At 49.4% G+C, this 26,225-nt stretch overlaps 1 protein-coding gene across 7 annotated transcripts in view; it reads left to right on the plus strand.

Moving 5' to 3' along the window:
• Dennd1a (DENN domain containing 1A) overlaps positions 1-26,225 on the plus strand; it is a 463,821-nt gene that overhangs the window by 434,332 nt on the left and 3,264 nt on the right. For 2 of the 7 annotated variants that reach the window (XM_074051037.1, XM_074051039.1), the window contains 4 exons: positions 4,692-4,748; positions 10,576-10,664; positions 22,445-22,573; positions 25,403-25,661. In XM_074051037.1, the coding sequence (XP_073907138.1) occupies positions 4,692-4,748; positions 10,576-10,664; positions 22,445-22,573; positions 25,403-25,661 (534 nt within the window). The remainder of the gene's footprint in view (positions 1-4,691; positions 4,749-10,575; positions 10,665-22,444; positions 22,574-25,402; positions 25,662-26,225) is intronic. The other 5 variants (XM_074051038.1, XM_074051040.1, XM_074051042.1 and 2 more) reach the window with 3 other exon arrangements.

Here is a 26,225-nt window from a genome sequence, read left to right on the forward strand (position 1 = left end):
ATGGGTCCATCTCTTTCCAACCAACAGATACTTTTTGGGGTTTTAGCTCACAAGTACTCTTTCACTTTGAAGGAAGACTTTTTTCCATAGTGGAGGTCAAATCCCTCTAGCCTATACATTGTTCAAGGACAAAGACTGTGTCTTAGTCTCCTCTGAATCCCCAGGTCTTAGCTCCAGGTAGTTATCAGCACACATGGAAGAGGGCCTTCCATTTGTAAGAGTAAACCAGCTTCCTCTCTAAATGTGACCTTCAGGAAGGCAGGTGCTCTTTCCCCCATCCTTCCTTGCCACAGTCCAGTTCAGAGGTACTAGGCGCCTCTGAACTCTTCGTAGCCAAAGACTGCCAAAGGCCCAGTCATTTTGAGCTTGCTTAAGAAACAGCAGTGTTGATCCAGCCAGGGAGTTGAGGGCCACCTGTCAATCCTGGCCACGTGTCAATCCAGCCAGGGAGTTGAGGGCCACATATGATGTTATTTCTACAGAAAGGCACCCAGAGTGCTTCTGCTCTGCTCTGTGTTAAAACTCTTCTGGGTCTGCCTTCCCCACCTCCCACAGTGAACAAGAGGTGGATTTGAAGTCAAGAGATCTGAGCCCCACTCTGCTCTCAGCACTGTGTAGACCCTTAACAGACCGGGGTATTGAGTGGTCACTTTACCTCTCCCCTGTCTGTTCCCTATCAGCAGAAGGACACACTCCCTGTCCCTGGGACTGGGTAGTTGATGAGTAAGCTCTGGTGCCAGCCATGGGCTATGGGTGCACAGAGCTTGTGGGGAGCTTCAGTAGGGTGGGAGGTTGTGGGGAGGAAAATGGTCTCAGGCTCACAGTGTTGACTGTCACTGGCCAGCTCTGCAGTCTCCTTAGGCCCTCACCTCACACTGTTGTAGTTCACTTTGTCCCAAGTGCAGTTTCCCAAACCCTGGGGCTACTTTCTGGAAAGGATATGTTTTTCTGAGTTGGCCCTTCCCTGTCTTCTCCCTTCACCCCTTCTTCCTACCCAAATTCTCAGAGTACTCAACTCTCACCCCCTCTTTGTTCCCATCTGGCATCCACTCCAACATATTTAAGGAACTGCAGCCATGGTCCAGCAGCCCTGCCACTCCTTCCCCTGGGAAGCAGAGGCTTCCTCCTATCCCCCTGTCCAATGTGCACTTGGACCTCCATGAGGAGCTATAATACACTGGCATCTCCACAATGGGGCTTATGACTGCACTCACAGATAAGGACACTAAGGCCTGAGGCTTACCAAAATTATCCACAATGAGCTGGGCCTGGAGCCTCTGCCCTGGGACCAGGAAGGCTTTCCACAGATTAACTGTTCTAGCATCCCAAAACTAAGAAAGACTGCTCTCCCAGGTGGCCACCATAAGATCCCCATTAATCTTCCAGGGCCCGGCTTTTCCCTAGCCTCACCACTGGCCACAGGGCCTGCACATTCCATGGCAGGGTGCCCTAATAATTGGTGCTACCAAGCCCCTTCCTTTTTCCCTCAGCCCCACAGGGTCTTGAACACATATACCTCCCCTTCCCGGGAGTTCCCCTTTCTTCTCCTAGCAGCCACTCTGGAATGGTGTCCCTGTCCTGCATTTCAGTATCAACCTGTGCTTGGGACTAGTGAGTGCAACAGCCTCTCCCTGTCCCTGTCCACTTCCTCTAATGACTGGATCCTCAGTGTTTACGGCCCACAGGGAAAACTCATGATGTCAGACTGGGCTGAGCAGTTTCCTGTTCTTACTTGCTTTTGTTGGGCTTTATTTTTATCTATCTAGTTGTGCCAGGACATCTGTACACATTACCCTTCTTGGTGTCTTTAAACCCCCAGCACACTCTGCCAGCTTCTGGGTTGGGTGTGGCCAAGGGATTGCTTTCCTGCCCCATTTAAAGCTCAATTATGAAAGAACCAGCACATCCCTAGAATAGTTACAGGACAATAAGTTACTTAAGGATCTGGAGAACTAACAGTCCTTGAGTTTCTGTATATCCCAGAAAGTTTAAGCCAAAGACCATTTGCTGAGCACCTGTGATGAACCAAGTCCCATGTTAGACCCAGGGATAAATGGAGAAATGAGTAAGCAAATAATGATGGCCCATGTGCTACACATGGGAGGGAGACAGATTCTGGAGGACTTTGAACACTTAGACTGTGTCTTCTAGGTTCATAGGTTTTTGCCTGGCTTGGTTGGGACATGGTAGCCTTTGCTATGCTGACAACATTGTGAATCTCCAGAAGGAGCCAGAAAGCATTCCCCAGACCCATTTCCCCTTCACACAACACATCTCCTAGAGCCATGCTTCTTGGTGGAAACATTGGGAGATACCAACCTTCAGTTAAGATGGCTTAAGCTGGCTAGTGGTGGATTGGACGTGGGTTTTTTAAAATCCACTTTGGAAACAAGTATAGCAGATGGTTTGGCAGGAGGAGAGGCTGGAGGTGAAACCTGCTAATGGTGGCACCATGCAGGAAACTGATATTGTGTTATCTCACTGAATCTTCCTAACAGCCCTCTTGGGTAGAGAGTGCCATCATCAGAGCGTCATAGATAGAGAGAGTGAGTATTAGAATAAATGTGGGCCCAGAGTAACCTGGAGAATAGATGGGGCAGCTAGGATTCTGTCCTGGCTCCAGAGGTCACCTCCTCAGCACTCTGTCACACTGCCATCTAGCAGAGATAGAAGTAACCCAGGTCAGTGGTGACACGCAATGAGGACACCAGAACTGGAAAACATGGTCACCCAGAAGTAGAGCACCAAGCGTGAGAGAAGCACCAGGGAGTGGGACATGTGGCCTGAGGGCACCAGTTTGTTCTCCCGTGGAGGGATGGGCTCCCTCTACATCTCTCTCTTGTTGATGAGCAATGAGACATGGGGGCTCTGTTCCCTTCTGCCTTACATACCTCCTGTAAGTCACGAAAGGGTAGAAACTTGGTAGCTGTGCCCATCTCTCTAGGTGGCATCCCCAACCCCTAACCAGCTGCCAACTGAAGAAGGGTCACTAGGCATCATGCCCAGCTAATGACAGTGGGATCTGGGAAGCCACAGTTCATTTCCATCCAGACATGCTCTCCATGTGCTAGGAGGGAACTCAGTCCTCCACTAAGTCCCTCCACCAGCTTTCCCCTCAGGCTGCTTTCACAGTCTCTATGCTGAGCATCAGGAATCCAGGAGAACCTTCCAGGAGTCAGGTTCAGAAAATGAGTTTCAAGGCAGGTTTGAGATCCAAAGTATCAATCCCACCAAGTGAAGCCTAAGTTAGCGCTTTCCAAAAAAATATAACATGAACCACACCTGAGTCACGTGGAATTTTAAATATTTCACCAAGGCATTTAAAAAGTAAAAAGAAATAGGTGGGATTGATTTTTTTTTTTTTTTTGGAGGCACTTGGGATTGAATTAAGGGCCTTGTGTAGGCACATGCTCCACCACCTGAGTCATGCCCTTTTTATTTGTATTTTGTTTCTGAGATAGGGTCTTGGTAACTTTAAGGGCTGGCCTTGAACTCTAGATCATTCTGCTTCTTGCCTCCTGAGTAGCTGGAACTACAGTCATTTATAATATATTTAGCCCAATATATCCAAAATATTATTTTAACATGTGATCAATATAAAATTAGTAATGATATATTAACATTGTTTTCTAATACTAAATCTCTGAAATCTTCAGTACATCTTAACTTGGAGCTGCCACATGTGGCCATTGGCTCCTGTGTTGGCCAGTGCAGGCCCGGTTGTTGTCAAATGGAGGTGTATCTTTGTGAATTAAGTGACTGAATGAGCAGGAACCAACTAGAAGCCTTCAGGGTTTCCTGGGAGTTCATGGTCTTAGATTTGTGTGTGTTTTTTACTATCTACCCATCTCTCACACCTGTTCAGGGCATCTGTTGGACTGTTGAGAGGACAAAAGCTTGACTTTGGAGAGAAAAGATTTGAGGGAGACCTAAGAAATCTGAGCTCTGATGGTTTTGATTCAAATCCTGGTTTCAAAAGTCAAGCTTTCTGTGCAAACTGCATTTGTTCACTAGACATTTATTGAGCAGTTATTTCTTTTCCAAGTCCAAAGTCCCAAACAACCTTCTGCAGGCACAGGGATGAATCCCTCAAGGAAACAGACTTTTAAACAATAGAAGTGTGAGGGTAAGGGTTAGATTCTTCACAATAAGTTCCATGTAGCAAGGAGGCCCAGACATTAGTATCTAGGAGGGTCTTGAAGGGCATGTCCACATTTGCCAGGCCATTCAGGATGGGATAGGTCATCTTTGTCAAGAGGTAGGCATGAGAGCCCAGTGCCACTTGATGGTCTGCTCAGGGATGGTAGGTTTGTGTGGGGCACAACAGGGCAAGGTCTTAGAGGATCTGGAATGCTGGTCAAGGACAATCTGTCACCCAAGCACACGAGGGGCATTAGAGATTTTGAAACTGGGTATGGTATGGTCATAGTGCAGTTTAGAAGTTTCCCCTTGGCCTATGTGGAGAATGGCAGAGATCAGAGCAGGGGGCCTTTTATGATGATTCCAGCCAGAGCTGAGGCCAGAACTAAATTAGCAGAGGGGAAGGCCTCAGAAAATGGACACTGGGGGAGAGGGGAGTAGGAGACCTCTGGCTCTGGCCTGGGTGACTGGATGCTTTTCCCCAGTCCATGTGTGGAAATTCATGGAACTACTCAGTGTTACTGATATTGTAAGTCTCCACTTTAATGCAGCCACAAAGACTCCATCCCACTCGGCCGCCGCCTCCCAAGATCCAGCGCTGGAGGCCCGTGAGTAGCCGGTGGTCATGCCTTCCCCACCTAACACTGCTTGAGCCCTTCTTCCCTGGCCTCACTAAACCTTGGGAGTGTGGCCTCTCCTGCCTGGCACAAGGAAACCGGAAAGTGGGTTTTTCAGCTTCCCTCGCTGTGTGGCATGAACTTGAACTTGCATTTTCTGGGCTTCTGTCTTCTTTTTCTGAATCAGTTCAGTGACTCACAGGTCATAGCTGTTATGTAGCCCAGGGTGGCATTGTGCCATGTGTGCAGCATCTGAGCAAATCTCAGGGCAAGCCATATTTCTAGCCAATGAAATTTCAAGCTTTGATCCAAACACCTCTGCCTCACAAAGGAAGCCAAAGTCTGGCAGCAGAGGTCTCATTCCACCAGGGCTTGGTTTGGAAATACATTGTATGTACCTTCCAGAAGATGGAGGCTACGCCTCAAGAATATGGAGCCAGCTCAAATGGAGACAGGTACTGTCCCTGCCAAACCTTCCCACAAACAGTGCCAAGGAAGGATGGAAAGCAAGACAAAGTGCGATAGACCCACCAACACCTGGGAATGGAGTGGGATGGAGAGAGGCCCATCCATGTGTTTTAAAGAGAAATACCATGGAAAAATATGGGGTGTGGGTCACACGTTGACCATCAGTATGGTTGTTTTCTCTTGTATGTTCAGACTTTGGCCAAGCTGAGGCATAATGACTTTCTCAGGGTCTTAGAGTGGAAAACCCGCCAGGACCATTAGGTGAGGGCTACTCATTCTACCACTCCTGGCTAAGCACCAGGGGTCAGCTGTGACCAGAGTACCCCACAAACTGGTGTCCCAGCCCTTTCCAACGCAGATGTACAGGCTGAACCAGATGTCTGTTTTGAGTCCTTGGTGCACATGCCCAACATCCATTGGATAGCTGCTCTCTGGATGAATGTCAGGTGCTCTGTGGCTCTCTCTCCTCTCCTTCCCCACCACATGTGGGAGTTAGAGGGCTGGGGTAAGGGAGGATTTTGATGACTTCATCTGTGACAGTTGTCAGACTGCAGTTCTAGCCACATGAGACAATGGACCATCCTGTTCCCCCATCAGCACAGCTGTCAAGGGGTGAGGATGTTCCTGCTTCACTGACACTGAAAGGAAGGCACAAGCAGCATGAAGACCCACTTTAAGGGACAGAAGCCCAGAAGCCTTTCTGGGTTGCACTTGTGTGATTTAGTGAGCATTTCTGTACTGTCATTCACAACATGGATTTGGGAAATCAACTGAGGTAGGCTTGAATGCTGAGATTGTGTGGCTTTGGACAAGGTCTGAAGCTCTCTGAGATGCCCTTCTCTCTTTATTCCAGGCCCACATTCATAGAGGTCTTCTGTGAAGGCAAACATGGATGACATTTATAGCTCACCCAGCCATAGGGCCTGGTGCTCAGAGGCAGTTCTTACTCTTCTTGACAGGTTTTACATCTTACAACTTCTAAGGAATGGCCCAGTTTATCAAAACTGTCATTTGCCTAGGATTTTACAACAAGAAAATCATTTTTAGCTGCCTCACCCAGATGAGCCTCACAGAAGCTCTGTGAAGCAGGCATTGTCATCACCTGTTTTGGAGATGAGAAAACAAATACTTGATAACTTAACCCAAGTCCCTCACAAGGGACCACCAAGCTTTTGAGTCCTGTGGTCCTTTTAGCACCCCAAGCTCTCAGGACCCTTCATCTCCATGGAAACAGAAATGGACCTAGCATACAGTACTGGGTAGTGTCTTCAGCTGAGAAAAAATAATTCCTCAGCAGCCAGCTGGGCTTGCTATGGAATCTCTAGGGCAGTGTTAGGTCCTGGCAAGAACACAGAGGTGACAGAACTACCATTTAGGAGCACCTACCACTTGCTAGGCACTTGTGTGGTTATTGTCTCATCTGTCCTTACGCCAGTCCACAACAGGCTGAGCATTTCTCCAATTTGTTGCCAAGACCACTGAAATGGTGAAGCCACACTGGCTTTTGAGGCCAGGCCTGTCTCCCTATTCCTCACCAAACAGCTCCTGTAAGCCTGCCAGCCAGTGGGGAGATCGGCATCCATAGAGGCCTGGGCTCCAGAACAGACAGGGAATTGGTGTAACTCAAGGCATGACTGTTCCCCACAACTCAAGTCTTAGAGACAGCTAGAGTGGACTCTAGTCTCTCCAGTGTGAGGACTTATGCTGATTAGAGAGTGTTAGGCCCATCCACTGGCACTTTAGGAGGCAAATATGACCCCTAGTGAAACCTGGAGAGCAGGTGCCTCTGTGCCTGGCCCGGGTAGGACTAGCCCGGCACTCAGGGTTCCCCTTCCCCCAGGTTTATGGTGTGTTGAGGAGGCAAGTGTGTCCCCTGGGCTTGGAAGTCAGAGGGGCCTGCCCTGCTTTTAATCATAGTTTGGCCACTTCCTGGCTGTGTCACCTTAGCTTAGACCCTTGCCTGCTCTGAGCCTTAGTTGTATCATCTATGAAATAAGTTTAATAGGTTAGGGTAATAATGTATCCTATATGTACTGTATCTAGCACAGTGCCCTAGCATGGAGTGGGTACATACATTTCTGAACACCTTCTGTAAGCAGGCATATTGAAAGACAATTGGGAGCCCTAGAAAATGTGTGCTTTCTAGGTCTCAAGGTCCCCAGGTCATGGGGACTATACATGCAGTCTGTATGCATTCATGCAGATCCAGCAGATGCCACTTCACACTGGGTGGAGCCAGGCAGAAGACCTGTGGTGTAGAACTCCTCAAAGGCCTCAAAGAGGGCAGCATGACAGTCCTTGTCAGGAACAACTGGCCCCACCCAGCCTGTGTTGGGTCATATAACCCAAGGCAGCAATGAGCTGCTGGCTGGCCATTCAGCCTTGCTGCAAAGAGCTTTGTAGCCTGGCACCTGTGGCTGGTGTTCAATGTAACCAGAGGATTTGAGGATCTTCTCTTAAAAAGAAGACAGAGGAAAGAGCAGAAAAAAACTATGCTGATGTCTCATGAAGGGCAGTGGCTGGGGCTTACCAGGGAGAGGTGTGGCGTGGTCAGCCTGTATGGGAAGCACTTTATAAGCTCTGTATTTATTATTTTTTTTTGCTCACCATCAAAATCAAATGTACTCTGTGCTTTTGTATTCAATACACATTTAACCCTGCCGACTTAGATTTCTCAGGTTTTAAATCCAGTGGGGAATTGGCTGGCTTCCCAACTTTCCCCTCCAGTCCCCCTGAACCAAGCTGGAAATCCCTGTTTAGCATTTTCTCCCCAGGCGCCACTGGGATCCTAGCCGTGGTGGGCCAACCACCCCTGTTGTGCATGTGGGTGGTTTTCTCCCTCTGCCCAGCCCCCACCCTTCCTAAGCACCGTGAAAGGGCTATGTGATTGCTGGAATATGATGGGGGTTGTTTGCATCATTCTGTGATTCAGGCCTAATTAAACCTTTTTGCCTGGGTGTGCCTATGCCTGGTTATGGTTTTCCAGTGTGTGTGAGTGAGTGTGAGAGAGAGAGAGAGAGACATTTGTGTGGTTTTATGTGCCTTCACCTCTTGTGCATGCCTTTGTGAAAGTCTGTCTGTGAGGTTGTGAGTACATTGCAAGCTCAGGCCTTGTGCATCTGGGTAGTTGTCTGTGAGAATAATTTTGTGCCTGGCATTGTCCACACCAGTGAGGTGTGTATGACTCTGGGTGGTTCTATAACTGCGAGGGTGACTGGCTCTGGTCCGTTGTGTCTTCCTCTCCCTCCCCCACTACTCTCCCTCCCTCTCCCTCCTCTGTCTGTTTTATCATCCCTAATGAAGCAGTCTCCTCCATCGATCCTGCTGATTGCCAACCCATTCCTTTTGTTTGTTGGCGCTGAGCCATTCAGCGGCACTCTGACAGCTCAGCTCGTCTAATTAGCTCTGTTGTTCTTTTTCCCCATGTTTCACCACGCTGCAAGTTCAGTTGAAGTTGCCACAAACTTAATCCCCCCATTTCAGCCACAAGTTCACATTCTTAACCCGCCTTTATTGCAGCGAGGAGCAGCCCTGTGCAGGATGAGCTGACAGGCCTTAATGTCTGACCTTTCCTGAGCACCCGGCTGGGGCCCCAGCTTGGGCAGAACTGCTCCTCCACTCCAGCTGCATGCTGCCTTTGTGGGGAGAATCTGGGGGAGCCTTCCAGCCAGGGAATCCTGTGCACTGCTGCCAGAGGAGCTTTGCTGCGCTGGCGAAAGCAGTTCAGAGTTGGAATGAGGGATGGATATATGCATTTGTTTGTTCAGCAAATGGTGGCCAAATACCTGCTGGGTAGCAGGTGCCCTTCTAATAACAATAATAATAGCAACAGTATTGTGCACCTCTTAGATTCTAGGCACCAACACTCATGTTTCTGCAAATCTTGCTGCTGAGTTTCCACTATATGCCAGGCCCTGCACAGGATGCTAAGAGGGATCAGATCACCCTGAAATCCACCTTCTAACTCAGAGGCACCCCAGGTCTTCCTTTTGTCATTGCTAAGAAGGGACATTCAGGTCTCAGAGAAGCAGGATAGTATCTATAGATCACCCACCATGTACCAGACCCACAGTAGGGCATTTCCTGCACCTTGTGGTTGAGTCTTCAGAACAGCTCCATGGAAAAAGACAGAGCAAGTTCAGCAGAATGCATTTGGCTTTTACCACATCTCTGATTTGCCAAACAAGGCTGCACTCAGACTGGACACTCCACAGGAAAAACTTTGGTTAGATTAGACATGTGCAGATCTAAGGGCTTGATGAGACCCTATAAAGATTTGTCTGTGTGCAACGAACTTCTGCAATCTTGTTCCTAAGCTACTGTGCTATGTTGCCCACAAATTGCTAGGGGTTAGAGGTTCAGGGAAAAGGGCAGGCAGGGAATGAAGGGGATGCATAGTCTCCTTCCCCATCTTTTCCACAAAACTAAGCAAGTGCATGTCGCATATGCAGGGAAAGGAAGCCCCCTGCATTGGCCACAATGCTTGATTGTTTTTATCTGCAATGAAATTCACAGAGACTTTCTAAGCTCATCCCTCTCTGTCGTTGGAAGTGGTCAGAGATAACGGTACAAATGTAAAGCCATGTACTGTTGATTGAACCAAATGAGTCTTCTTCTCAGTGTACCTAGAAATTCTTAACCTGACACCCATCATGGGCTCTGATGAGGAAGGGAGGCATCTTTCTCTCTGGGCCTTTGTCCTGGCTCTCAGAGGTGGTGGCTCAGAATAGCCCATCTTGTCACCGCACTAGCTACAGGTTGGAAAGCTGTCCACTTTGTAGTATGCCCACTCTGCACCATAAGTGTTGCCACACAAGGCTGAGCCCTGTGGAAGTCTGGCACAGGGATGCCCTGGGAAGCAGAAGGGTGGCTTTGATTGGCACTCTCTGATGTTATTACTTGCTTTTCCCTCACATTTAGACAGGAAAATAAGGATCCTGAAATTTGACTGTAAAAAGAACAAAATAAGCATGTGTAGCTCCAACACAAGCCTGAGCAAAACCATTTTGCTTTGCATAGCTGTTTCTAGGTTCCATGAATAAGGCCCTCTTTGCTTCAGGTCCCATGTAGACCTCACATTTGAACAGCCTGTGAAGGGGCTGGTGGGAATGTACCCATCCTACAGATGAGAACCTTTCTGACCTGAGTAAGCCACAGAATTCCACACAATGTATCTACTTGCTGCACATTACGACCACATGGTGGTCTTTCCATGATAAGCGGGGCTTTTGTAGCCTATACCTTAAGAATCCCTAAACATTTCTTCTGGGACCACTTATCCAAATCTTTGAAATGTCCCTCTATGGCTTTTCCAACTCACTCCTTGGGAATTTTCCTGTGCCCTCTCTAGGTGCGACCACCTCGACCACATGTTGTCAAGAGACCGAAGAGCAACATCACCATGGAAGGCCGGAGGACATCTGTCTCCAGCCCTGAGCAGTGAGTACTCATGGCCCCTCCCCTCTGTCTGCAAGAACACAGCAGGGCCTGAGCTTTGCAGCCCTGGGCTCTCAGAGGCGCCTCTTGAGCCCCAAGCAGGTATTTCACAAAGAGGTCAGTCAGAAGCAGGGTTTGATCTTCAGAGTTGGCTTCTCTCATTCCTTCTGCTTGTCTGACTGTCACATTAGCAGGAGGCTCCAGAGGCAAAGGAGCCTGGCACCTGGGCCACGTTTGGAGTGGTTAAGCCCAAAGGGCACTTGGACAGGGTCTAAGGAAGGTCCCAGATCCCGTATGCTGACAATGTAGAGTCTGCAGGTGAGAGTCATCAACCTGGTCAAGGAGGCCACCTGTTTTAACAAGGTCCTCTGCTTCCTAGGCCTGGGCTCTAGGTCTCTATGGCACAAGACTTCCTCACTTCATTCACCTCTGTCATAGTGTTTATGTTGTTAGGACTTTTTCTCTGAACCTGCCCTCAGACCTGGAGCTTCTTGGGCAGGTCCTGGGATGTGCCAGGAACTATCCTAGAACCAGCGTAGGTCATGTGCAAGTGGTTGTTGGAGAGATGAGGTGAATGAGCAAGGCAAAAAACAAGCCATGGCCAGAGGCTGAGGAACCTAGTGGGGTGGGGTCAAAAGCTGCAGACAGCCCCATTCCAGAGCCACTTCCCTTTGTCCCTGATACACACAGCCCTCAGCTCTGCCCAGACAAACTCAGCAGTGCTCACTGACTTCCTGAGATGCCTTTAGAAAATACATAAATCCATGTTAGTCTGGGGTTGTTGGAGGAATCAAAAATCAGTCCTTTGGGTAGAAAGGGGAATGCTCCCTATGTATGGCCTTTCAGAAAATTTCTCAAGGAAAAATTTTAAGGGAAATGGCAGGTCTGAGCCAGAATTGGATCCAAAAGGAAGAAAAGATTCTGAAATGTCAAGCTGTGGCCTTACCCAGGTTGCAGTGCACTTTATTTTTCCCAGTATTCTCTGCTTTACAATCAGATGACCCTCAGACTTGAACAGAAAGCTCAGGTGCAGTCGGGAGGGGGAGTGTGTGGGGGGGTGTGCGTGTGTGTGTGTTTTCCTGGAGATACTTTGATATGTGAGATTTGGAAGAGAGGACCCCAGAAGTTGAGTGCAGGTTTAACTTGTGCTCTGCACAATAGGACTGTGGGAATAATGTGTGACAGCTCCCTGGCGGTGGATTATGATTGCCCCCTTGTGGAGAGAATGCTGCATGACTCCGGACTTCTCTGATCCTAAAGATTTCTCCAGCCGGGAATGAAATTAACTGCCTTTCTTTAAAGTCACCCCTCTGCAACTCATCTAAACCTTTGCTACAAACCCAAAGTGTCCTTGCATCATGCAAAACACCTAGACCAACAGCACTTCATATCCTACGGAAAAGCATTGCCCATTTTGCGGCCCAATTCCTGGTTAGAGGTTGGACTTTCTGACCACATTTGTTTATCCTGCTGCTCTGCCAAAACCAGCAAGAGGGGATGACTAGTTAGTGTGTGCATAGAGTCAGCTGTTAATACTGTTTTCCCATTAATTGCCTGAGCTGTGTCGGTATTACTTTTTGTTTCTTTTTGCAATGTGCCCATCTTAGATTTCTTTTTGGGAAGCATCAGGAGTTGAGATGAATCAGTGTGAGTGTGGAGGACTGATTTGGGGGTTAACAAACCATCAGTGATAAGAAATAAATGACAGGTCCTCTGTGACCACACCTCACAGCAGTTCAGCCCCCAAGGAAGTAGTGAGGTACATTTTGGGACGTCATTGCAAGGGTTTCTTTTCACATTTTCTTAATGAGGAGGAGGGGAGGCTGTGCTCCCATCATGTCAGTGACATTTCTGGTGCCACCCGGGTGTTTTCCTGCATCTCTTTCATGCTGCCATCCCCCCAGACCCCCCCCCCCACTTCGTGCTCCTCCACTTCCAAATGCCATGTCACAACAGCACTTGGATGTGTTTTTCTCAACTGTCATCAGCTCCAGCTGGCAAGACCAACTTCTTGAAACACAGGAAGCATCCAGCGGAAAATATTTTAATAAAACAGACTCCTCATAAAATATTGTTCTGGGGGGAAGGAAACCAGCTCCACCAATCTGTCGGCATTGTGTTGGGAGGCGAGAAGACGAGCAGGCAGGCAGGAGCCAGAGCCTAATAGGCCTTTGTTGGGGGTGTTTCCGTGTTGCGCACATGGACTCAGTGCCTGGCCCTTTCATCTGGACTGGCTTTTCTTGAATCCTGGGCCTTTGTCTCTATTGGGAATATCAAAGTGCATCAGAAACTTAGAGGACTGGGGCAGCAGAAGAGGATGTAGGATCTTTGAAATTGGGGGGGGGGCGGGGATTCAATCCTGACTTCTTGCCCCAGCCCTCACTTCCAATAGCACATTCAGTAATTAACTTTTTGGATAGCAAGATGGAGCTGATTAAGAATGAGAGCATCCCTTGCAGCAGTCGAGCATTCTGGGATCCATCCAGACTGGCAGTGTTGGCTCTGTGGCTGGTTCATCATTGAAGTTTGTTCCTTCCATTCCAGTTGACATCCATCCATCCATTGTTCTATCTGTGCATTCATGTGCCTGTTCATTCAGCAGGTATCTTTGAAGACCTGCTAGTTGCACGCTAGGAGGCTTGAAGAGGGAGCGCCCATGCTGATTCTTCTGTTGACTTGCATTTGCCCAAAATGATATTTTCTTCCTCAATTAAGGGTACATTTTCTAGACCCTTAAGGCCATTTGTTGTCATTTGGAAAAACACATTCAAATGATATCTGGGGAAACAGCCCGTTTTTCAGTTACCATTTGCTAATTAATATGCAGTTACTATTTCTCTCCAAGAAGCAGTATTATCCAAAGCAAGGATGATGGGATGCCCTGAGTTAGATGCCAGCAGGGAGCACAGTGAGCCCTCAATATCCTTGATCCTCTGTGGCTAGCTGTTCCACGTTCCACAGAGAGAGCTTAGGTCAGAAAATGCATTTAACCGTGTTCCCAGGGTCCCCAGTTAGAGAGTGGTGGGGCCAGGACTCTTGAGTTCTGTTTCCTGTATCCATTGTGCTCTACTGCCCTCTTTGGCATGGGAGGGGGGTGGTCCATTTCTAATCTGGCTTTGCCCAAAGACACAGCTCTGTGTCCTAAGATGACTCACATAGCTCAGGCTCCCTGGAGCCTAGAGTAAGGAACTGGAGTCCCTCAGTCCTCCTGCTGCCACAGAGCAATATTCATGGGTGTCTGAATGGTTCTGCTTGGGGAAGGAGAAGGAACATTTCTTAAGGTTGTGAAAGGTAAGTGGTGGCTTCCTCTTTAGCAGATGGAGAAGCTGAGATTTAAGGAGAGGATTTCAGTAATCTGCCCAAGATCTCAGTGCCAGAGAATATGGGATTGGCTATCTAATGATAGAGGCCTGTTCATTTCTCCTCCATCTTCTAGGCTTTTTATTCATTTCTGCAGTCCCAGCACTTGGGAAGATGAGGTAGGAGGATCTTGAGTTAGAGGCAAGCCTGGGCTACATAAGCAAGACCCTATCTCAAAAGCTCAAAAATGAAAGAACCTAGTTATACCTGAGTTCTACTCTGAGTAGTGAGAATGTGGCTGCCATAGTGGGCAGGGAGGGCCCCAGCTCCTCACCTTTTAAAGGTGGGCCTTGGTGTACTGCTGCCAGGCCCCAAGATTTTTCCCTTTTGGCTTGCCAGGTATTGGGGAATTTCACATCCAACCTGATGTTTAGACAGAGCCAATAGCATGCTTACAAAGGCCTTATAATGAGGCCCACCTGCCCCCTCAAGACTGAGTGAGACTGAGGCAAGACTCAATTGACCACGCTGACCTCTGAGTGCTCCTCTCTGCCAGGCAACCTGACATTTGTTCCCTACTGAGATGTGGCAGTGGAGCCAGGGGCAGTGACCCTCACAGAGTAGTGTAGAGGGAGACCATGATATGCATCCACCTAGTTAATCTTCACAACCCAGTTGCAGGGCTGTCTTCTGAGTCCTGAGGTTAAGGAGATCACAGTCATGAGTCTGAGGGGCCCAGACCCCAGCACCTGTGCAGTTGAGCTCTTTTGACTGTTTACCCATCTTCCTCCAGTCACATGAGGGGCTTGACTGGCTGCAGCTTATTCTTTGGAATTTCATGGTACTGAGGAAGAATAGTCTAGATGTAGCCACCTGGGGACCATGAACTGTTGCCCTGCTTACCTCTCTGGCCAGATCCATAGGAAATCTGCTCCTTTCAAGTAATTTGTCAAAAGAATCCAATTGTCTTAGCGATAATATGGAAAGAGACATACTCGTTTTGAATCCCACTACTTTAATTCAAATACATTTCTGTAGATTCCCCTCCAGTGTTTTTCCTCTATATATTTTAGTACTCTGCTTTCCTTGTACTATCCTGTTATATGGACTTGTCACATGGGTCTTCATGACCCCTGTAGTCTGTGACTACAGATCCCATTGTGTGTGTATGTTGGGAATCTACCTAACTCTGCCCATCCTCCATCTTTAGATTATTCCCAGGTTTCTCACTCATGTGAAAAATGCCTGGGTACATCCTTGTTCTCCAAGCTTTCTCTTTCTATATCATTATAAGAACTGGAATTAACAACTACCATTAGCTGAGAAGTATGTACTAAGCACTTGACAAACACCATTTCATTTAATCCTCATGAAAAATGATGGGGTGTGGGGAGTGTTCTGAGCTCTCTTGTAGAAATAGCTGAGCCTCTGAGAGGCTGGCTCTGTCCTCGGTCACACAGCTAGTTAGTAGCAGAGCTGCGCTTCAAACATGTCAGTTTAATGCCAGAGCCCATCTATTCAGCCAGTCAGCTAGGATGGCGTCCACCCTGCATGGTTTAGTATCTGTCTAAAAGGTTAGTGCCACTTCTTCCACCATAGCGTTGGAAACCCTATGGACAAGGAAGAGTCCTGTGGGTATGCTGGTTGGGTAGACAGTGTGTGCACCAAATGGCCAAGTTACGCTGCCAAGGAACTGGAATGTCTGATCTGAGTCACACCACATGACCCCAGCACTGAAACTCCAGAAGATGAGAGTAATCAGAAGATTTCAGAAGCATTTAGCACTTTGCAGTTGTTTCTCTTGGCCAGTTATTCTTGTTTACTGGTGGAAGATGATACTTCGGCACAGCACACACACTCTGACCCTGGTCACTCCTGGCTGTGCATCACACTGGGGCAGAGCCCCTCTCCCTCTGGCACAGCCAAGACCCAGCTACCCTGGGGAGATGGGCTCAGTCATTTGGGTGGCAACCTGGTGCAGGGGCAGGACATTGGCATCTGACAGGCCTGGGTCAGCATCCCAGCCCACCAACCACCATCCTGAGGCTCTGGGCACACTTCCTCACCCTCTGCATTTAACATCTCAAGCAGCATGGTTTGAGAGACAGAGTCACATCCTAAATTAACCCCTCCTCCCTCATCTCTGCAGTGACTACCACAGCCTCTAACCTGCACTCCCCACAGCTGCTTACTCCCGCATCCACCATCCCCAAACTGCCAGGATATTGTGTGGGCCCACCCTGTTGTAGCTCCTCTTTATGTCTCATACACACTTGCACACATGCACACACACACGCACACCAGTACTCCACACAGTGTGTCCTTCAGCTTTGGACACACTAAACCAGAGCCTAGCCAGACCTCTGCTCAGAGATGTATCCTGAATGAATAAATAAGTGAACACAGGTGCCATCCACAGCCCAGCACCCTAGAAATGGGGCAGGTATCCATTAACAACCACAAATACATAACAAGCACCCACTGTGTGCCAGGGGTGCTCAGGATGCAACTGTGGAGCTGCCAGAACCTCTCCTGCACTGGCCCTGTAAGAGCCAGGAGCTGCTACCAGCCCCAGGAGCAAGTCTCCAAGATGCCAGCTGGGCCATGGGCCCCAGGGGGTAGGGGCAGCTGTCTCTGTGATACCCCCTGGCAGGCTGCCAGGACCCAATGTCTGCATGGCCAGGAGTCCAAACACCAGAGCAGAAGGTCACAGACCCAATTAGCAGGGCTTCTGACCTGGCTCCTCCCACCCCCAGTGGAGTCTGGAGGCAAAGCCAAGCCTGAAGTCAGACGTGGAGCCTGAGCCCAGATTGGAAAAGCAGAAGCTGCCAAGGAATCCCCATCTTCACATCAAGGAGCCTTAACAATCACAGCAGCCCACGAAAACTCAACAGCCACTGGTCTCTAGCCACCTCTCCTGGGCTGCTCAGAGGGAAGGACGGCCCCCACAAGCTGTTACACAAGGGATCTCATTCCCACTGGAAGAGCAAGCTTTCAGGGTGCTATAAGAAAAGAGGCCCATTCTGGAGAAGTTACCTATTCCAGTCACCCAAAAGGCTTTGCTATCCCAACCGAGACCCCAGCCTCTTCCAGATTCCGTGTTACTGTTTCTCCTGCTGTGGGCCCAGCACCCTCACATTATCTCGGCTAACCTCCTGCACCTCCAGAATCTTTGCAACCAGGGCACACACTCAGGGCTGCTGGCTTCCACATGCACTACTCTCTCACCCCTGCCACCATCCCCAGAACTGTCTCCAGGCTCAGGCTTTCCGCAGGCAGAGATCATCCTCAGGGTGAGAGACAGATTTCTGCATAGTCCACACAGTGTCTTCCCAATTGAGGAAAGTGCCTCCAAGATGCTACTATCTCCACCTTCCCTCCAGCACAGAGCCCAAAGAACAGCAGTAATGAAGACCATGTCCCATGGTTGGGCTTCTCCCCATATAAGTGTCCACCCTGTGGCCTTGAAAGGGTTCTCAGGGCAGGCTGGGTAATGGGTCTGTGAACTTGGCATTAGTATTTTTTGTGAAAAGAAGGAATGAACACACAGGTTGAGAAGTGATTCAACGGACGCATAGGAAAAGGCTGGAAAAGCAGGCAGCATCCAGAGAGAGCACAAGGGTCCAGCCATCATGCCTTCCTGTTCTTGAGTCTGCCTGCCACTGTGAGGCCTCATGTCACCCCAGCCTTGCTTGTGGCCTTCAGTTCTTATGCTGATCTAAGGCCCTTACCACTGGGCCTCTCCTGAACGCCCCACCACCTGACAGCAGGCACCCTTGCTGCTCCTGGGTGCCAGGCAGCCTCCATTGTGCTCAGGAAGAAAAACCTAGCACCCACATCACCTCCTGAGGGAACCTCATCCAAGGGTCCTTAACCAGGGGCCACCCCAGCCCCACTGTCCTCTGGCAGATCCAGTCCCTGAGTGAGTCTCCCACACTCATCCTTCACCACTGACAGTGGAGCACCCTCTCCTTCTGATGATGACTCCTGACAACAGTGGCTCCTCCAGTGTTCTTCAGTAGACACATGACTGAGTTTGCACTGTCTCCAGTCCTTCCTCAGCAGCAGCCCCAGCTTTTACCCTGGGCCACTCAGGGCAGCTCTAGGCCAGGTTCAGGTTTCCTCTGTGGATCTTCAGTCACACTGGCCCCCACAGATCCTCCATCTTACCTTTTCTACTTTTCTGAACTGCCAAGCCTGTGGCCTGGAGGACTGGCCATGTGGCGTGGTGGGAAGAGAAGCTGAGAATCTGCAGGCAAGGCTTCTCAGCTGATTCCCATGTCCTAGGCTATGCCCAGTGGAGGGCCACTCACCTGAAGATAGTGACCACCACCTTCGTCCTTGGACACTTAGGAAGCCCCTGCACAGGGTGCACATGCCTGGGATGTCTTGGTGGGCAGGTGATCGTTGCATGTGAATTGTGACTGTGTTCACTGTGTGCCAGGCCCTATGCAATGCCTTCTGCCAATACTTGTCTTTTATGATAAGACTTTCAGGAGGCCTGCAGAATTTCCATTTTACAGAGAAGAAATTGAGGTCTAGAAGATAAAGTGACTTTTCCAAGGTATCCTGGATGGGAAAGGGAAGGAAGAAGAAAATGGGCAGGCTGGCATCAACCAAGCAGGCAGGACCTGGCCTGGGCCTGGGGCCCTATCCATGAGCATCACCCGTCCAGAGCCACATCACCAAGGGATGCAAAGTGACCATCCCATTTGCAAAGTGAAGAGCCTTTGTGCTGAAGCTAAAGGCTCCTTTAAAGATAATCACCAGCCCCTTCATTACCTCTGGAGACTCAGTCCTGGCTGATCTCTTCCCATCTTTATCTCAAGTACATTTAAATGTCAATTAAATTTGAAATATCTACATTTGTCAGCATTTCATTTTGGACCAGCGTGACGTGCTGCTGATTTGTCCACGCGATGTGACACATGAAAAAAACTCTCGAGATGCAGATCTTCCTCATTAAAAAATAAGCCAGTGCGATCCCAGCGCAGCAGAGAGCACAGAGCACGTCCCCGCTTCCTGACGCCGAGTCTCTGACATGGTATTTAAAAAGGAACAGCCTCGCCTGTCACCACTGTCACACGCGCGCACTAACCGGCGACACGTTAAACCAAACATTAGAAAGGGCTCGGAGTCATCTGCATGGGAACTCCACGCAGAGCATGGTGGGCAGAGGCGGGGGCGGCTGTGGGGGATGATGGGGTCCAAGCAATGATGGACAGAGAGCCTTTCTTTCGCACCGAGACATCGCAGCCCTCGCTGGGTAGCCAAGTTCGCCCCGACCTGCCTTTTCACAGACAGCCCTTTGTGTGGAATAAAATCCAGGCAAGTGGTGGGTGGCAGACTGCAGGGTGGTAGCTGAATTGGGTTAATGAGGGAAGAGAGGTACATTTTTTCCCATATTCTTCCTTAAGCTAATAAAAAATTTAAACCTGGACGTTTTCGATGGTTCATCCTTTATCTCTGACAAAATCTGACTGTATGTTTCGTGGAAGAACATGAGCAGCTGAATTTAAATAAGTTTATTTTGAAATCTCACCTTTCATTAAAAGTAGAAGGGGAACATCCTCTCTCTCATTTCACTGTTTCAGATCAGGAAGCTGTAGAGGTAGGATCCCACAGAGGTTACAGGCAGGTAAATCCAGGTTCAACTCCCAGCTCTACTTTCAGCTGCTGTGTGGCTCCTCCTCTCTGAGCCTTAGCTTCTTTGTCTTTTATAAGAACGTAGTGAGAAAGTGTATGGACAGTATTTAGCTCCAGGCTTATAAGTTCTGCTACTGTCCTCATCATCATCCATGTGGCCTAGACACGACAAAGGTCTCATCTGACCAAATCACATGGCAGGTTTCACCCAGAGAGACAGTGATGTGTTCCATAGACATCCTGGGCCTGACCTGGCCAGGATAGCTGGCTGGAGGAGGAAGCCATTTGTGAGCTGGAAAGTGAAGCTCACTACCCCCCCCAACCCCCTATCAGCACCACCGTATGGATATACTAGTGTGGGAGGCACCGGGTTTTGCCAGTGACCTGTACTGCAGAAGGCTGATAATGATACCAAGGTCCAGACCAGCACAAAGGCTCTTTGCTTCTCTGTGAATCCAGAAATTCCTGGCAGGGTTAGCAACATTCAGCTAACATACCAAGCTGTGATCTGTGCTTTCTGGTCAAAGCCAGAGCTACAGATATCAGGATCCAACTGTGAGCATGGAAGCCTAGGTTTAGGTGGGTGTCAGAAAGACAGGGCCACTGGAGAGCCTTCTAATCAGGGGCTGGAGTTCCTGCTTGTCACTTCCTGGCCAGGTCACTTTGCTTCTTCACTGGTGTCCCCAGTGCTCAGCTCATGCTGGGTCTGCTCACCACAAGCAGTGCAAGGTGTCTCGTTTGGATGCCCAGATGGATGGGCAGATGGGTAAACTCACAAAGGTCTCGCCCTCTATAAAATTAGTGTGGCGATTCCTCTTGCAAAGCTATTGTGGGAGGAGGAAATGAGCCGTGCAGAGCCTCGGCTCGGGGCTGCTATGCTTGTTGTCCTGAACACTTTCCCAAGGCTTCGCCTGCCCCCATGTACCTGACACCACACCACCCCCAGCATCATCACATTGTCCATGTCCGAGACAGTAGATGGGAAACCTAGAGAGGGGACACGTACACCACAGCCACAGTTGACAAAAGGAGCTATGGGTCATGGCAAGGCCCCAGGAGTGTGAGCAAAGTGGTGTCTTCCCCACTTCATTTGACCACAGACTCCTATTGTGCTCAGTGGGCCCCAGCTGGGGAGAGAGAACAAGCTATGCCCCTGCCCTTGAACTCAACCCAAAAACAGAATTGCAGGAGATTAAATGGGGCCTAGGAAGCACCAAGATGTGCAGCCCCAGGGGGCTTCCTGAGGGTGTTATTTGGGCCAGGTATTCAGACAGTCAGTGCATCATGCAGGAATGGGGAAAGCCAAGTGACAAAGGCTGTGTGGTCCAGAGATGGTAAGCCAACTGACATGTAGGGGGAGGGCAGGAGGAGATGAAGGCATGGGGTGGAAGTGCCAAGGCCCTTGAAGTTCCTTTGGACAACATGTGGATTAGCAGCAGCAATGCTCCTTGGACGTGTTGGCCTTCCATGAAGGAATCCCACCCAACATGGAAAGCACAAAAGAGGTTGCCTTGGCTGGTGCAAGGGAGAAGAGATAGCCCCAGCTAACACCCCATGTTTCCTCAAACTTCACCCTCTCCTCTGAGACCTCCTTAGAGCAGGCCCAGCCCACCACACCTGCTCCCCAGCACATGGGCAGAGTAGCAGCCATGGCACCAGGATTTGAACCAGCATCCACAGGTCCAGCTCCTCTCCTAAGCCCATGGCCTCTCACAGGCCTGGGCCAGTATATAATTCATAGGAGCCAGGCATGGAGCATCTCTGGGCTGTGTGTGTTTGTTTATAGAGGTGGAGCTCACAGGTGGCTGACAAGGGAGATGTATTTTTTATAACAATGAATATTTAATTTCCACATCACAGATGAAAAAGACTCTGAAGAAGCATCCGAGGGAGACTCCAGAGAGCAGCCACTAATCAGAAAAGGGCTTTCTCCAGAGGGCTTATCCACATGGCTCACTTTTTTCTTCAACTTCTTATTTTTTATTTTTCACTGATTATTGAAGTTGATAGGCTTATTGTAGAAAAATAAAAAGAAGCAGGGGGTGGGGGAAGATCACCCATAATCCCCCTGGCTATTAGTGGCTGTTAGGCCCAAGTTTTTCCAGTCTTTTTTCTATGCATTTTTCTGTAGGTAGATGAGAGAGAGTGCAGTGCCATCGTCCCTCAGTATCCTCCGGGAATTGGTTCCAGATGCCAAAATCCACTGATGCTCACTACCTCGTATGGCACACTACCTATGCATGTTTGTACGCTTTCAAACATCTGTAGATTGCTTATCACATCCAATCCAGTGGCAATAGTTGTGCTGTGTTGTTTAGGGAATATTAGAATGGCAAGGAAAGAAAGTCTGTACATACTCAGTACAGACACATTTTTTTACCAAATATATCTGACCCACAGTTGGTTGAATCCGCAGATGTGGAACTACAGATACAAAGGACCCACTGTAAGCACTGCAGTTCTGCATCCTGATTTACATTTTTTTCTTCATAAGCATTGCATTTAATGGAAGGTTAACGTTCAGCCACTGCAGATTCCCTTTGCTGAAAGTTACGGTGTTTTGTGCTTCATCGTGCTGAGCAGAGCGGTGCTGAGCATCTTGAATTGAGTTCCTTGCTACACTGGGGCTATCTGAGTGGAAGCGGCATTACAGGGTCACGCATGACTGTATCATGAGTTCAAGGCTCCTTACACACATGGCAATCCCCAGTTTCTTTTCTGTTGGGGCCCAACCTCCTCACCCTGATGCCCTCTGGTCTTCTCCCTCCCACCCCACAGGGAGTTCTGACAGTGTCCTAACTGCCTATTCTCTTCTCTCTTGTCTCCCTCTGCCCCAGCTTGGTAAAGCCTTTGCGACATTATGCAGTCTTCCTCTCCGAGGACTCCTCTGACGATGAATGCCAGCGGGAAGGCGCCCCGAGTGCTGGCTTCACTGAAAGCTTTTTCTTCTCCGCTCCCTTTGAATGGTCTCTCTTCCTTCTTCCAGCTCCCCGGGCTCTGCTGGGTGACTCTTGGGGCGCATGGGGTGACGCGGGGGCTGGTGCTGCTTGCTCTTGTGTGTGGGGAGGGGTGTTTGGAGCTGCTGCCTGCCAGGTGTCCCAGGGCCAGCTTGCAGGGAGGATGCCACCTCCTCTTGGGACTCCCATTCCGCCAGCCCTACAGGGCTATGATGGTGGAGTGAAGTTATAGAGGAAAATGAATTTGACTGTTAATGGAATTGGTGGCTACAATGATCCCCAAATCCTCCCTTATCTCAGCACATCTTAGAAAGCCATGGGGATGGGAAGTCAAGTTTTAAGTTTAAAAAATGCTAATTATATGGAATGTATATATTAATACCAGTTCTGATCTACTTGACTTTCTAGACATAATTTTATCAGCATTATTTATAACATAAGCCTCACACTAATTACAAATAGCAATTTTTATAAAGGAAAAAGATTCAATTTTTTCTTAAAAAGGAAACAAAGATCTGGCTGCCCCCAAGAGTAATGTTTTGTAGCACCCCTTTCTTTGCCATTCCTTATCCCTCTGCCCTCAGATTTTTCAGAGCTGGAACTGAGAAGAGACAGCTTCAGTGTTTATTTACCAAGGTCATGCAAGTGTTTTACTTGGAGCCCTTAAAGGAAGGGAACTCCCTTTGCCATGCACCCACAGGACTCAGAGCCTTTCATGGAGCAAACTATGTGTCATTTTTCAGATACAGTCCTTGTCTCTCTTCACCCCTGAGCCCTCTTTGCTGTCTCAGTTCCTTAACCTCAGCAGCAGTCTCCTGTGTCAAGACCTTCTCCTGAACTCCAGGGACCTTATAAGCCCCAGACTCCTCTGCCTCCTGCCCTGCTCTCATGGGGCAGAAGCATCCTGGCTCTTTCCTAACACCAGATCACCTGTGACACAGCAGATCAATGCCTCCCAAGCTCCTCACTTAAAGAGTGGCTGCCTGAGTCTATGCCACCAATCACCTGTTAAATAGCAGGTCAATATCTCCACTTAGAGAGTGGCCACCTGAGTTCATGTTGTCCAATCTTCTGTTCCAAATTAGACGAGACTAAAGATGGAATAAGAAATGTTCATTCATGTATCAATATCAAATCACCTTGCAGGAAAAAGAGAGCCTTGGGTGACCCAATGAGTCCACCAAGTCAGGTCCAAGGCCCTGCCCTGTCATGCTCTCTGAATTAACTGATGTTTTTCTTTTCTTTTCTTACCTTTTGTGTGTTTGTGTGTGTGTGTGTGGTACTGGGGACTGAACTCAGAACTTTGCACATGACAGGCTAGTGCTCTATCCCTGAGCCACACTCCCAACACCAATGCCTTCACTATTTAAATAATGGCTAGTGCTCACTTCCTTAGTCCAGGACCTCAGAGGTCATTCAGGCCTTTCTCTGTGTGTTTTAAAAATAGCTGTCCCATCCTGACTGAAATGGCTAAAGAGAACAGTGTTTCCTGAAGTTTAAGAAGCACACTGGCTTTCCTTTCTGTTTCATTCTGTTCAAACTTGAGTAAAGAATCTTGAATTCCATGGTCAAATGACTTGGTCAGAATGAGGGAAGGAGTGTCAAACTTGGCTTCCACCTCTATGGAAGTGCTATGGAGTAAGTTACTTAATTCCTGAGCTTTGGTTTCCTCATCCATAAGGCGAGGGTTAAGTCCTGCTTCACGAGCTGCTTACATTGCTTCAACAAGATATTACAGTCTGATGAGTCCCTGCCATCAGTTGGGACCTTGAGTTGAACTCTCCTGACTGTCAGGAGTTGCTCAACTTCTCTGAGCTTCCAGTTCCTCCTCTATAAAGTGAGGGGAGTGTAAGTTCTGCTTTTGTGGGCCTTTGATGTCAGCCTGCTCTTGACCAGCAGATGGCGCCCTCTCCCCACTTTACCAGCATCATAAGCGCATTCCTGGCCTGACACAAGGAAGTGGGGGCTGCTCTGGCCAGGGCTCCTTTAGCAGTCAGGGTTTACCCAGGCACTGCCTCTCAGTGTACTAGTGGTGCCCTGTGGCTTTCTGTGGGTAGGGAAGGCAAGAGAAAATCATTGTTAACTACCCCTGGCTTGCCTGCAGGGTTTTAACTGAATGTACAAAAAGCTGTCAGTGCTGAGCCCGGCAATAGGCGTGCTCTGGTGGGTTGTCGATGCTATCACCAGCCTCTGCATGCCAGGCACTGTGTTTGCTCATGTAGTCACCATCACCACCCCCTGAGCAGCAGCTGAGGCTCAGAGAGGTTAAGTGACTTGCCCAAGTTCCTACAGAAAGAGATGGTAGGACCAGGGTTGGAACAGAGGTCTCACAAGTTAAGGCCCAGGGGATTTCCCCTGGGGGGGGTCCTTCCTGGGGCAGTTGGGACAGCTGCTTCTGGAGAGTTTTCCCCAGCTTGATTTCCCAGACCCGCTCACAGAAACCAAGTCCTCAACCACTTGGTTGGTCACCTCATTGGGGTGGGTGGGAAGAGGACCATCTGCCTGCTGCAGATTCCACCTCCGGTCCTGACTCATTCCTCTAGCATAAATACAAAGATTTCAGTGGCCCCTCAATGCAAAGCAAGAGTCAAAGGGGACTTGTCTGAGGTCACAGAGCAGCAAGCAGCAGAGCCAAATTCAGTCCCAGGTGCCACAGTGCACAGCTTACACCCTGTGCCAGCCAGGCTCTGGGCTGTACAGGAATCCCAGGACACTCTGCTGTCCTGGAGTCTCCTGGGCATGGTCCCTGAGACCTGGATGCAATCAGGGCTGAGACCTCCTGCTCTTCCTATGGACGCACTGGGTGGAAGAATCCAGCCCATTCTTGTCTCCTGTCAGGCCTCGGCCATATCGGACACTCAAGGAGTCAGACAGCGCGGAAGGTGATGAGGCAGAGGGTCCAGAGCAGCCTGTGCAGGAGCCCCGGGGCCCTGTCCCAGCTCCGCCTGACAGGGCTGCCAGCGTCGACCTCCTGGAGGAGGTCTTTAGCAGCCTGGACGTGGAGGCCCCACTGCAGCCGCTGGGCCAGGCCAAGAGCCTGGAGGACCTTCGTGCCCCCAAAGACCTGCAGGAGCAGCCAGGGACCTTTGACTACCAGGTATGGTGTGGGTGAGGGAGGGTGCCTGCTGGAGTGCCTCCTAAACACGAGGCAGGTCCCCCTCGAGTCTCAGTGAAGAGACCAAGGGAGAAACTGATTTTCCCCGAGGTCCTCAGCCCGCCCCTGCTCCAGATCAATGTGACTACAAACCCTACCCACTGGGCCAGCAGCTGAACCCCCGACGTGGGGTACATCCGCTGACCATTTCCATTCATGTATCAGACGGGCTGGTGCTCCAGGCCTCTGACTTGGATGGAACCGGAACAATTTCCATCCCCACCAGGGCTCTTTGGAAGAGCATTTAGATCAAAATTCCTGGGTTCTGGATTATTCCTGTGTGACCACTAATTCCCCATTGTGACTTCCAATCCATCGGGTCCCCTCTCTGGACTGGGTTGGCGGTCACTGTCACCCTGTGGAATTCACAAAGATCCCTGTGTCCGATAACTCACATGCTGGGCATGAGGCCGTTCAAGGAGTGACTTGCCCAGGTCCAGTAGCCTGGAAGTGGCAGAGCCAGGACTCAAATCCAGGCCTCTGTCCTCCCCCACCAGTGTACCTTTG

The sequence above is a fragment of the Castor canadensis genome, chromosome 13 (genome assembly GCF_047511655.1).
Source record: "Castor canadensis chromosome 13, mCasCan1.hap1v2, whole genome shotgun sequence".
NCBI lineage: Eukaryota > Metazoa > Chordata > Mammalia > Rodentia > Castoridae > Castor > Castor canadensis.